At 47.2% G+C, this 13,647-nt stretch overlaps 1 protein-coding gene across 1 annotated transcript in view; it reads left to right on the top strand.

The window, feature by feature from the left end:
- The window catches only part of SLC12A3 (solute carrier family 12 member 3), a 251,049-nt gene that overhangs the window by 20,342 nt on the left and 217,060 nt on the right, over positions 1 to 13,647 (top strand). Inside the window, exon 2 of the mRNA XM_069215813.1 lies at positions 12,854 to 12,985. Within this exon, the coding sequence (XP_069071914.1) occupies positions 12,854 to 12,985 (132 nt within the window). The remainder of the gene's footprint in view (positions 1 to 12,853; positions 12,986 to 13,647) is intronic.

Below are 13,647 nucleotides of genomic sequence, written 5' to 3'. Positions count from 1 at the left end.
TTATGACAGGGGACATTGTAACAGTTGAAAAGGTGATTTATTTGGTGCAGGGATTAAATCGTGCAGATTACAGTGATGGGAGTGGGCTAATGGTGGTTGTCCAATATGGCAACATGGTTGCAGCATTGTTGCAGCATTGTTGGCAGTAGTGGTAGGTCCATCCATGCTTACATGAGTTTGTAGTATTTGTAGCACTGTTTGGTGTTGGATTAAGTGGGACCCTTGGAGGACAGTTTTTGGCAGAGTCACTTCTTAGAGGGGGCCTTGTTCTTGGCAGGTGTTCCTGTGCCATATCTTGGCCTGAGGGTCCATTTGGGCACCTGTTGTTGGCCTGTAGGAGTTGAGATGGTTGTCCCCTGTGTGTCCTCAGAGGGTGGTAGATGTGAAGTTGCTGCTGAAGCTCTTGTTGTCCGTTATGTATCCTGTGCTGTAGTAGGGACTTCCTGTTCTGTGTGGGCCTCAGGCTGTGTTTGGACAAGCTGCAGCAGCACACCTGCTATGCTGGCCATTGTGGCATTGTGCAGTTTCCACTGCTCCATGGCCTCTTGGTGGTGTGCTTGCTGCATCCTCTGACTCTGCTCCATGGTGGATACTATCTGGGCCAATCTGTCCTGGGTATGGTGATATGCTCCCAGGACCTCAGAAATCACGGCATGGGCTGCAGCATCCATCCTGTGCCCCCCCCCCCCTGGACCAGTGATGCCCTCTCACTGGGCCTAGCCCCCTGTGCCTGTGTCCCCTGCACAGGTCTGGCGGTACCACTTGTACTGGGGCCATCGTCTTCTTGCCTGTTGGTAGGGGGTAACTGTGGCCTCTGTATTTGTGTTCCACCAGTCTGTGGCCTGGATACACAGGTGTGTGGACGGTTGCCCTGGGCTGATGTTATTGCCTGGGTGGTAGGGGTGTCAGTGATATCCTGGGTGGGGCTGCTGGATGGTGACAGTCCAGGACTGTGTGAGGGGCCAGGCTTATCGTCAGTGTCCAGGGTTCCATCCCCAGTGTCCTGTTAGGTGCCTCTGTCTCCCTCTGGGGCACTGGCACTCCTTGTCCTGTCTGTCAGGGTGGCATGGGTGGTGGTGCCTGTTGGGAGGAATGGACATGTCTGTTACATTAGCATGGTCGGATGGGGTGCACAGGCCTGGGCGGGTTTGTGCAGGTTACACACTTTGGGGCCATGCAGGATGCTTTGTTGAGGTTAGCATTGCTTTTAGCTTGGGATGTGGAGGTGCAGTGTGGGTGCTGTAGGCCATTGTGTTTCCTTGCAGGGGTGGGTGGCTGTGCACAGGAGGATGGATGTGGGCCTGTTAGTGGGTTAGTGGGCATGCAGGGGGACTGGATTAAGTGCTTGTGGGCTGGGTGGGGTAGTGGTCCTGGTGGATGTTGGAGGGGGGTTGGTGCACGCATTCCAGGTGTGATGGATATGGGGTAATTGTAGACTTGCCCGAGTCCATTCCTCCAGTGAGTCCCTCAGGGTGCAGGATGGCCAGTACCTTTTCCTCCCAGTGTAGTCGGGTGGTGTTGGTGGAGGTCCTCCCCCAGTCTTCTGGACTGCAATGTGGTGCCTCGATGCCATGGACCTTACCTTCCCCCGCAGGTTGTTCCATCTCTTGCAGATGTCATCCCTGGTGCGTGGATGGTGTCCCACTGCATTGACCCTGCTGACTATTGTCTGCCATTGCTCCATCTTCCTGGCGATGGGTGTGTGCTGCACCTGTGCCCCGAATAGTTGTGGCTCGACCGTCAGGATCTCATCCACCATGGTCCTTAGCTCCCTTTCTGTGAAGCGTGGGTTTTTGGGGGGTGCCATGGTGAGTGTTATGAATGGTGTCTTGTGTGGATCTAGGTGAGGGTGCTCTTGTGTGGTTGGGTGTAAGTATCGTGGATTGTGGCATTCGGTGTCTGCTTCTGGTGTTCTCTGTCTTAGTTGGCCTACTTTCATTACAAAGGATTATGGGGTGTGTCTGTGACTGTTTTATAGTGTTGTGGATATGTGTCAGGTGTGTGGGTTTCTAACTTATCCAATGTGTGCACTTCTTACTGTTGGTTCCACTTGCCGCCCGTGGCGGTCTGCACTGCCAATGGTCGTTCGGCTTCCACTGACCGCCGCAGTGATTTGTGCTTCATTATTTGATAGGCGGGTGGTGTGCTCGGCGGTGTAAGTTTGCCTTCGTCATTAAGGAGCTTAGAAGGAAATGAAGGAAATAAAGTAGATCAGACGTACCCGCCACTCACAGCCAAAACAACAAAATTAATCCCAGACTCCTACACTTCATGTAATTCACCATCAATATCCCCACTGAAATCTGTTCCGCGCTGAGAAAAAGGTGTCTGGGGGGGGGGGGGGAGGGGGAATTTTTTTTGGGGGGGGGGGGGGTAAATCTGTTCAGTAGCTTTGGAAATAATTTTTTACAGAAAACCAATTTTGAATATCTGGTGGTGTGAAGGCTTCAAGAATACTCCCAATCACGTGCAGAGATCTGATTGGCTGCCAGCACTTCAACCAGGAAGCGTTGGCAGCCATTATAAGACTCAGCTTCAGCCGAGTCTCTAAAAAAGAAAAATGTACTGTTACCCTACTCCCCTAGTCTTGGTGCAGTGGTTCCCAAAGGACGCCCCCAAGGCATAATAGTATTTTTTTTAAAGCACAGCAAAAATCACAACAAATCCGCAATTTTCTCCATGAATTTGAAAAAAAGCGGATCAACTCTGTGCTTGCTTTTTATTTTGCCCCCGGGTGGGCCAGGTCCCAGGAGCAGTGGAAAAATATGGAAGGGGCACACTGGATCCCCATCCTAGGGTTTATCAGAGCCCCGGGGACCTCCACCTCCCCTTGGCACTGCTTGTGATGTATGCGGGCAGGGCCTCTTGACCTGCCTGTGCCCCTGGGTCCGCCACCTCCTCGGGGCAAAAATTAATAGGTGGGGTCCACATGCCTCCCCCACCCGCAGCCCCAGGAACTAACACTTCCCCGGAGCACTGCAAATTGTGTATGCAGATGGAGGTGCTGGGCCCGTCCGCACCCCAGACACTGCCACCTCCTCAGGGCAAAACTGCTCAAATGAATGCAGGGGGGCCTGCACAGCCTCCGCTGTAGCCCTGCGGACCACCTCCTCCCCAGGGTTTAAGTAAAGTAATGTAGGGGGTCCTTTGCTGACCTCCGGCCCGAGGACCACCACCTTCTCGGGGCAATCAGTATAATATATGGGGGGGATGCATGGCCCGCCATTCTCCAAGTACTGCCACCTCCCTGGGGAAAGTCATACAACTTATGGGGGGGCTGCGCGACACCACCATGCCCCGGGACCGCCAACTACACGGGGATCAAATAAAATAATAAAGGAGGACCATCTTGGACTCCCGGCCCCATGGACCACAACCTCCCAAGGGCTAAAATAAATGCTGGAGGGGGGCCTCTTGGATCCATATATGGTCCTGGGCACCACCACCCCCCAGGGTGGGCTCCTGCTGTTTGCTTTTGTTTGGTGGGAGCTGACAGCTTCCACCAAGCAAAAGCAAACATAACTCCGCTGTCAAACAGCTCCCGCTTGCAGAAATCTGACTTTTCATCTATTTCCCTACACGGAAATATGCATGCAGGGAAATGGATAAAAACATTGCTCCTGCAAGTAGAGAGATGCTTTTTAAAGGATCTCCGTGCTTGCAGTAGCAATGCTGGTTCGGGACTTGCTGGAACCGCTGTTGCCAAAATGTTTAAAAAACCACATAATTTTCAAGGTGGAATGGGTGACATGCGATTCCACCTTGAAAATTATATGATGTAGATGCTCAGGGAACAGACTGCCAAAGTTACAGACTCACAAGGGCACTGGAGACATTTGATTAACATCCTTCACACAGCCGTAGTGTAAGAGATGCACTATACATGTACCCAAGGTAGTAGCACTCACTGATTAGCCAGTGGAAAGTATTCCAGTTGGGTAGACATTTTGCACAAAAAGCTGGCCTCTTCTTGAGTAAATACACATGGCAGGATTCATTCTGACACAATACTAATTTTACAGAAATTAAACCTCAGCAGCAAGCACTTACAAATTCAAACAAAGCTTGTGCCCATGTTGTCGTTCCACTTCTGTAAAGATCTAATCAGCCTAAATTTGTGTGCATGGCCAAGGCAAATCAAGTGTGTTTTCTCTGCAGTTCCACCTTGAAGAGCTATCTGTAATCCTTGACGGAGGTGTTTACATCCTTGCCTTTTTCGAGCGCAATATCTTGAGTGTGTTCTTCCTTGTCAACTGCTGCTTTGACACAACCCTGCTGTGCAAGGCCAAAGGCCATGTGAAATGCGGGTTTGGGTGGTTATAGGGGATTGGCTGCAGGCTCTGCGTCCAACCCACAGCCGTGCACAATGCAGGGTTGGGTGATTATAGGGGGTTGACTGCAGGGCCTGGCAGCCAACCCCCGCCACACATGGCCGAAGGTTGAATTAACATACATACATTACTTTATGTTAAAAAGCACATAGAAATTCACTGAAAAAAACAAAGGTTACAGGGATGTTATAGTCTCACATTTTAAACATACAAAACCATAGAAATTCACCTTTCATAGTTATAGTTATCACAAGTAGCTATGACTTGTGTCTTAAGGTAACTATAACGCACACCCTTGCCTTGCACTGCTAATAACCCCACACATTACAGCACAACTTTTTTTTTTGCTTGAATCTTTTTACTCATTTTCAGCTTTTAGACATTTACAATCAGTCCACGGTAACTGCAGAGAGGAGGAACCAGGGGCACAACCCTGGGTACATTCGGTGCAGTTTGAATATCTAATACTTCAACGTTTCATACATCAGTTGACAACAGGATTAATAAACAGAGCCAATAAAACAACTTATCAGCACCAAGAATACACATGTGCCTCCAGTCTTCAGAGTACGCAGCATTGTAAAACAGACAACACACCAGGACAATCCCTTAAAGAGCAGTTGTCTCTATTGTGCACAACAAGGAAGTAAAGATTCAGCATTATCATGTCATATTATAATACAACAACAAAACAACAACCATAACGGGAGTCTGTTTCCATAATTCCCAGGTGTCCACCTCCCTCTCCCATGTCCCCACCAGTTCCTTCCAACAGACAGCACGCGGCGCAGCAACAGGATCACACCAGGCATGCTTCTTCCTAAACCTTGTTAGAGGGGTAGACCAGATGTCAAGGGCCCTGACATAGTGCGAAACACACAACCAGACCACTGGATCTCTCCAACGTGATTCATGGGTCTGGAGTGTCTGCGTTAGCTCTGCGTTCCAACTCTCGGAGCTCAGACAGCATTTCCACAAATTACGGTACTCATGACATCTTTGATAACATTATTGATAATATCTATGTAATATTTACAGTAAAATTATTGATGAGAAAACTGCATGAGATAGCCATGAGTTATAGTTACCTTGGAACACGAGTTATAGTTAATTGAGATAACTCCATAACAGGTGAATTTCTATGGTTTTGTATGTTTAAAATGTGAGCCTAACTATAACACCTTGTAACCTTTGGTGTTTTAAGTGAACTTCTACATTTTTTAAAATTGTAATTCCGAACTATAACATTCCTGTAACCTTTGTTTTTTTCAGTGAATTTCAATGTTTTTTTGAGGGCAAAGTGATTTTAATTACTATATGTTAATCCAACCACCGCCGCACAGACCCCCCTGGGCCTCAGGGATCACCACCTTCCTGGAACTACATAACAAATCAAATCAAATCATTAGCATTTATAAAGCGCGCTACTCACCCGTGCGGGTCTCAAGGCGCTAGGGACAAAGGGGGTGGTTATCGCTGCTCGAACAGCCAGGTCTTTAGGAGTCTCCGGAAAGCGGAGTGGTCCTGGGTGGTCCTGAGGCTGGTGGGGAGGGAGTTCCAGGTCTTGGCCGCCAGGAAGGAGAAAGATCTCCCACCCGCCGTGGAGCGTCGGATGCGAGGGACGGCGGCGAGTGCGAGGCCAGAGGAGCGGAGGGGGCGGGTGGGGACGTAGAAGTTGAGGCGTCTGTTGAGGTATTCCGGTCCCTTGTCGTGGAGGGCTTTGTGTGCGTGGGTGAGAAGTCGGAAGGTGATCCTTTTGCTGACTGGGAGCCAATGCAGGTGTCTCAGGTGTGCGGAGATGTGGCTGTTGCGGGGTACGTCGAGGATGAGGCGGGCTGAGGCGTTTTGAATGCGTTGCAGGCGATTTTGGAGTTTGGCGGTGGTCCCAGCGTAGAGGGTGTTGCCGTAGTCCAGGCGGCTCGTGACGAGGGCGTGGGTCACGGTTTTTCTGGTGTCGGCGGGGATCCAGCGGAAGATCTTGCGGAGCATGCGGAGGGTGAGGAAGCAGGCGGAGGACACGGCGTTGACTTGCTTGGTCATGGTGAGAAGGGGGTCCAAGATGAAGCCGAGGTTGCGGGCGTGGTCTGCGGGGGTCGGTGCGGTGCCGAGGGCCGTGGGCCACCAGGAGTCGTCCCAGGCGGACGGGGTGTTGCCGAGGATGAGGACTTCAGTTTTTTCAGAGTTCAGCTTTAGGCGGCTGAGCCTCATCCAATCTGCGACGTCCTTCATACCCTCTTGTAGGTTGGTGTTGGGCGCTGGCGGGGTCCTTGGTGAGGGAGAGTATAAGTTGGGTGTCGTCGGCGTAGGAGGTGATGATGATGTCGTGCTTGCGTACGATGTTAGCGAGGGGGCTCATGTAGACATTGAAGAGTGTCGGGCTGAGTGATGAGCCTTGAGGTACGCCGCAGATGATCTCAGTGGGTTCTGAGCGAAACGGAGGGAGGTAGACTCTTTGGGAGCGGTTTACGAGGAAGGAGGCGATCCAGTCCAGGGCCTGGTCTTGGATCCCGGTGGAGCGGAGGCGGGTGATTAGGGTGCGGTGACAGACGGTGTCAAAGGCAGCCGAGAGGTCGAGAAGAATGAGGGCGACTGTTTCACCGTTGTCCATCAGGGTTCTGATGTCGTCTGTGACTGAGATGAGGGCGGTTTCAGTGCTGTGGTTGGTTCGGAATCCGGTCTGTGAGGGGTCGAGCAGGTTGTTGTCTTCCAGGAAGATGGTCAGCTGTTTGTTGACGGTCTTCTCTATTACTTTGGCTGGGAAAGGCAGAAGGGAGATGGGGCGGAAGTTTTTCAGGTCGCTCGGGTCAGCCGTAGGTTTCTTTAGTAGGGCGTTGACTTCGGCGTGTTTCCAGCATTCGGGGAAGGTAGCAGAAGAAAAAGAAGAGTTGATGACGGTCTGGAGGTGCGGGGCGATGATGTTGTCGGCTTTGTTAAAGATGAAGTGCGGGCAGGGGTCCGAAGGGGCGCCGGAGTGGATAGAGTTCATGATGGATTTGGTTTCTTCCGTGCTGATGTGGGTCCAGTTGTTGAGGGTGATGGTCGGGGATGTGGGTTCGGTGGTGTTAGGTTGGGTCTGGTGTCCGAAGCTGTCGTGGAGGTCGCTGATCTTGCGATGGAAGAAAGTGGCGAGGGATTCGCATAGATCCTGTGAGGGCGTGACGGCGTTGGCGTTGGCGCTGGGGTTGGAGAACTCCTTGACGATGCTGAAGAGTTCTCTGCTGTTGTGGCTGTTTTTGTCCAGTCTGTCGGTGAAAAAATTCCTTTTGGCAGTGCGGATCAGGTGGTGGTGTTTGCGGGTAGCGTTCTTGAGGGCGGTCATGTTGTCAGCGGTGCGGTCCTTGCGCCAGGCTTTCTCAAGTGCGCGACAAGTTTTCTTTGATTCTTTGAGGGTGTCAGAGAACCAGAGGGGTTTCTTGGTGTTGTTCTGTCGCTGCGAGCGTTTGAGGGGAGCAAGGTTGTCTGCGCAGTTTGTAACAAAAATTCTTAGGGGGGCCAGGGAGACCCCTCCGGTCCCAAGGTCAACCACTTCCCCAGAACAACATAATAAAAATATATGGAGGTGGACCGCCCACTACCATGTCTCTGGGACTATATTTTACAAACTATGTAGGGGGGGGCGGACCTCCCAGGTCCTGGGGCCCACCACCCCACTTGGACAACATTAAAAAAATATTGGGGCCTGCATGGACCCCCACGTGTCCCAGGGACCACCACCTCCCCGAGGCTACATTTTAAATGGGTAATTAGTAATTGCTATCTCATTGGATAAATGTGTAGTGCATATTCTACACTATAGCTGCATAAAGGATGCCCAGGTAATGTCTCCAGTGACCTTGTGTGTTTGTAATTTTGGCAATGTGATAGTTCCTCCAGGGTCTACATACAGAAATCTGTGATGACACAAATCTTGCTGAGGAGCAGACGACAAGACTACAAAGATTTAATCTATAACAAACAAGGCTACTTCCTCCTAATTATATGTAATAAGTGGTTCTTTGCTTGGTGGAGATGTGCTTATATCCTTCTTCATCTGAGTCCACAGGGGGCTGAATGTCCCCCAGTCCCTGCTGGCTGCCTACTCTCCTGCAGGAGCTGGCATTGCTCCTACACGCAAGGAGCTGCAAAAAACTGCAGCTCCCTGAGTGCGGGACCAATCCTTTCATCTGTTTTACTGTCCGTTTGGCAGCAGGCAGGAAAACAGATGAAAAGTCTGTCCCCCACGAGTGGGAGCAGTTTTCCTCCTCTCGCCTGATGGGAGCAGATTTACTGTTTACTTTCGCTTCGCTGGAGCTGCCTAATCTCCTGCCAAGCGACAGCAAACACTGCTATCTCCTGAGTGTGGCTACCTTTGGAGATAAGGAGCCAGGCCTGGGGGATGATGGTCCCCAGAGCCATTAATTGCTCCAGGAGGGGGGCAGGTGGACCCCTTCCTTTAGTTTACACAGGCCGGCCCAGAAGAGGTGGTGGTCCTCGGGCCGTATATGGCCCAGCTCCCCCTCCCACTTTTAATTTTATTAGAGACCCCTGGAAGGAGGTGGTCCCCAGGGCCTAGAGTCTGTGCTGCACCCCTTGCAAGAATTAAATTAAGGCCCAGGGAGGTGGTGGTCCCTAGGGCTCAAAAGAGAAAAGGAGGGGGGGGGTATGCTTGCCCTCCTCCAATATGTTAGAAAAGCCCCAGGGAGGTGGTGGTCCCTGGGGCTCAAAAGAGCAAAGGAGGGGGGGGGGTGTGCTTGCCCTCCTCCAATATGTTAGAAAAGCCCCAGGGAGGTGGTGGTCACCGAGACTCAAAAGAGCCTTTGAATCAGATCTCAGCATGTGGTCTCTGGGATCTGCGGAGCCACCCTGTCCCTAGATATATACATTTCTATTTGCAAAACTACTGAATGGATTTACACCAAATAACAAAAACCACGACCTGCGCACCAAGATCTAGCTTCCTGAAAATGTTGGTATAGTTGCATTCAGCTGTGTTTTGGGGCCCCCCTCCCTTTTCTCGCCACCCACTTAAAAAATCTTCCTGAAACTGTCAAGACAGCAGCTGAAGTGAATATCATACAAATTTTTTACATTTCACGAAGATTCATCAAAAGGTGCCAAAGCTATTGGGAAAACAAAAAATGCTTTTCCTATGGAAACTAGGTACTAACAATAACTCCCAATTGGTGACCACTGGTATTTAGGTAAAAAAAAAAAATATATATATATATATATATATATATATATATATATATATATATCAATATCACTTAAAAACCCAAGTCTTACAGGGACATTACAGTTATGCTCACATTTTAAACATACCAAACCATAGAAGTTCACCTGTTATAGTTATCTCAAGTAACTATAACTCGTGCCCTAAGGTAACTATAGCTCACCCCCCCGGCCAGCTCCCACCAATCCAAAGCAAATAGCTATGTCCTAGGGGTGGGCACCCCGGGACATAGCAGAAACTGGCCTGGGGGGTGGTGGTGGTCCCCAGGGTCATGTATGGCTCCTAGAGGGAGGCCGCGCAGCCCCCCTCCAACTAGCATAGCCACAGGAAGGTGGACCCGCTTCATTCTTCTTATTACAGCCCCAGGGTGATGGTGGTCTCCTGGGCTGCAGGGGGCCGTGCGCCACTCCCCATCATGTTTGTGTAAAGACCTGGGGTGGTGGCAGTCCTAGTCCTGTTAAGTTTATATATATATATATATATATATATATATATATATATATAACCTTCAACGCTTCCTTCAATGTCAGGAGAACCAGGACACCTCCAAGATGAAAATTCAATTTATTTCAGCACAAAAAATCCAACGCGTTTCGGCAACAGCCTTACTCATGGATACAACATTACTGGAGTGCTCCACATAAATAACCCAAATTAATCATAAACATAAAAAACAGACAAACCCTGATTTATCCAACAAAAGGCACGTAATGCAGTGGCCATCTTGAAAGTGCACATTTAAACCTAATACACAGTAGTTAGTATCATGTTAGTCTCTAAAGTTCATTCAGAATCTCTCGTAAAGTTATCTCTATCAAACTTTAATCCAACAAATTAATTAATCATGATGTTCCTATCCAGCAAATAATTACTTATTGCAAAATTATAAAAACATTTTTTGTATAAAAGACATTTTTATAAAAGAAGTTTTAGATGTTTAAATTATTACTTATGACATTAGGGTAAAATCATTATATATGTTTTCAAGTTAAAATCTAATATACTTCATGTAAACATTTAATACTCATACCCATGTCTAAATTGCTACCCTTGAATCTTCTGACACCTATGAGAACATACAAACTTGCAAAAAGGCTTATCTGGAGGATATTATAACGTTTCCAATGTTATTCACAAATAACTTTATCCTACTTATATATTGAGACTTCTTAACCCAAGTGGGTAGACATACAAACTCTGTTATAAAAAACCTACTAAAAACCCAACACCCAATTCTTTAAATACATAAATACCAAAATAACACCAACACTTGCAAATACTGTTCTACAAGAAGGCCACCACATTCCCCAACATGTTTAAAAATATATTGATTACCCTAGATGAATACTCAGCTCTTCACTCGAGTTCAGCCCCACAGGTGCCAATGACTCAAAATCTATTATATATTTGGACTCCAAAATACGCAGCAACCTTTCTCTGTTGCCGCCTCTTTTACTGATCTTCACTTGATCAATGACTACAAACTTCAACAAATTCTCATTGCCAAAGTGTTGAGTAAAAAAATGTCTGGCTACCTGATAGTTTTTGTCATAGTTCTTAATAGCTCGTCTATGTTCCAGAACTCTTTTTTTTGCGCTATGTATCGTACTCCCCACGTATAGTTTTTCACATGGGCATATCAGACAATAAACGCAATACGTTGTATTGCAGTTATAATTTCCTCTAATTACAAAGCTCTCTGTCCTTCCTGGAACATTCACAGTCATACAACTGTTGCTGGTTCTACAAGCCTTGCATTTCATACAACAGGCAAAACCCTCCACTCTGGTACTTCTCATATGTCCTTTCAACATTACATCATTCCGACATAAGTTATCCTTGAGAGATCTATTCCTCATAAAGGTTATTTGGGGATTATCCCCGATCCAGTTATTTAAAATAGGATCGGTCTGCAAAATATGCCAACTTCTGCTGAGAATGGACCTAATCTTATAAGACTGATTACTATAAGTTGTAATAAATCTGATCGAGTCATCGTCCTTTTTCTGCCTCTTATTCATCCCATACAGAACATCATCCCTACTTAAAGCCTCCACTTTCCGTCTAGCTTGGTCAATAGCTCTAACACCATATCCTCTATTCCTGAACCTCTCACACATCACTTCACACTCCTGTTGAAAATCAGCTGTCTCGCTACAGTTTCTCCGGGCTCTCAACAGCTCTCCAAATGGAATGCTACGTATCAAGGTCCCCGAATGTGCACTTTGGGCACACAACAGGCTATTGCCGGCCGTCGCTTTCCTAAACAATTTGGACACCAATTTGTTGTCCCTCACAGAGATTTCTACATCAAGAAACTCAATGCAGCTTGGATCCAAATGTTCGGTAAATCTTAAATTGCATTCATTCTTGTTCAGGTCCCGCACAAATTGTCTGGCTTCTTCCTCGTCACCCCTCCAGATTACAAAAATGTCGTCAATAAAACGACACCAGAGAACCACATTTGTATCAAATTGGGTGATCCCTTCTGACATCTGTTCCTCCTACCAGCCCATAAACAAATTTGAATAGCTGGGAGCAAAACAGGTGCCCATAGCTGTCCCTTGCAACTGCTTGTACAATTGATCCATGAGTAAGGCTGTTGCCGAAACGCGTTGGATTTTTTGTGCTGAAATAAATTGAATTTTCATCTTGGAGGTGTCTTGGTTCTCCTGACATTGAAGGGAACGTTGAAGGTTATATTAGGGCCTCTCGGAGCCCACCCAGGACCGCTGTGTTGAGCACCTGCATTCCGGGATTTGTGTTTGAAATATATATATATATATATATATATATATATATATATATATATTTTACAGTTAGGTGTGAAATAAATCTGTTTTTGTTTAAAAAAAAAAAAAAAAAACCTTAGAAATTCCCTGAAAAAAACAAAGGTTAAAGTAACAATATAGTTAGATTAATATGTCAGTGACAGCATTAAGGTTTTGAACAAAAAAAAAAAAATCCACCAGTTATAGTTAGCAGAGCTAACTATAACTCGCTCACCTGCAATGCACTGCTTATGGCCTCAGACATTACATTACTAATGACATGTTCTATGGGATCATTTATGACATCACTGATAATTTCTCAAACAACTCTTAGAGTATGCTGGCGTAATGAAGTAGAGTCAGCGATGGGGCAGGAGTAATGACATGTTAGTTGGGCATATTGTACCGTGATCATACTCTAACTATGCTGCTGCTTTTCAGAATGGTTACATAGTAGCTCTGGCAGAACAATGCTTTTCAATTTACATCATATAAACATATTGCTTTACTTGTATTTCTTCTATGTCTCCGTACTTCAGCAGGACCCCAGCCAGCTCCATCCTCCCATTTATGAGTCAAACGTAGACCTGCCAAATGGAGAAACCGAAGAAGGCCTTGAGGCAAAACCCCAAGGAGAGCCCGTCAGGTTTGGATGGATCAAAGGTGTAATGGTAAGTGCTCCTTCATTCCTCCTACACAGGTAGGAGTTTGTCAGAGGCAAAGGCTGAGGCTTCAAAATAGATCACCAATGCTTATTTATTTATTACTAGTGGTTGTAGGCCGTGGGCACCCGCACTCATTTTTGAGAACCAAAAGTTACCTTTCAGCATCAGACTTTGACCCAGAGCATGAAAAGAAATGGAAAAAAGAAAGAAAGAATGAGGAAGATAGATGAGAAAGGGAGAACGCATGGATGAAAAAAACCTGCAATAGTGAGATAAAGAGACAGGAAATGTAGGCTTGTGGATGAAAGAGGCATCAGGTGAAATCAAAACTAGGCATCCTTGGAATTTAGCGGCCCCAGTATTTGGCAGTGCTGATAATGGGATCATAAGAAAAGGTTGATTCTAAGAATCAATTATTTATTATTAATTTTAAAATTAAACATTGCATAGCCCCTGAGCACAGTACTTCTTTTAAAGGTGTGATTGAGGAATTGGGATACCAACCAGGACCTCCTTTCCATTAGCTTAGCGGAGGATGATCAATTCCTGGATAATTTTTCTAAGATTCTTAGCCAAGGTCCAGGATCAGCAGGGATAGTTGGATGACACAGGAGTGGTTCAGGGTGTTATCTGTGGCTTCAGTAGATTAAAATGGGTCTAGGGTGTGG

This window comes from Pleurodeles waltl, chromosome 12 (assembly GCF_031143425.1).
Source record: "Pleurodeles waltl isolate 20211129_DDA chromosome 12, aPleWal1.hap1.20221129, whole genome shotgun sequence".
In the NCBI taxonomy this organism is placed as follows: Eukaryota; Metazoa; Chordata; class Amphibia; order Caudata; family Salamandridae; genus Pleurodeles; species Pleurodeles waltl.
The sequence above is the reverse complement of the archived record's forward strand: the minus strand, read 5'-3'. Positions and strand labels throughout refer to the sequence as shown.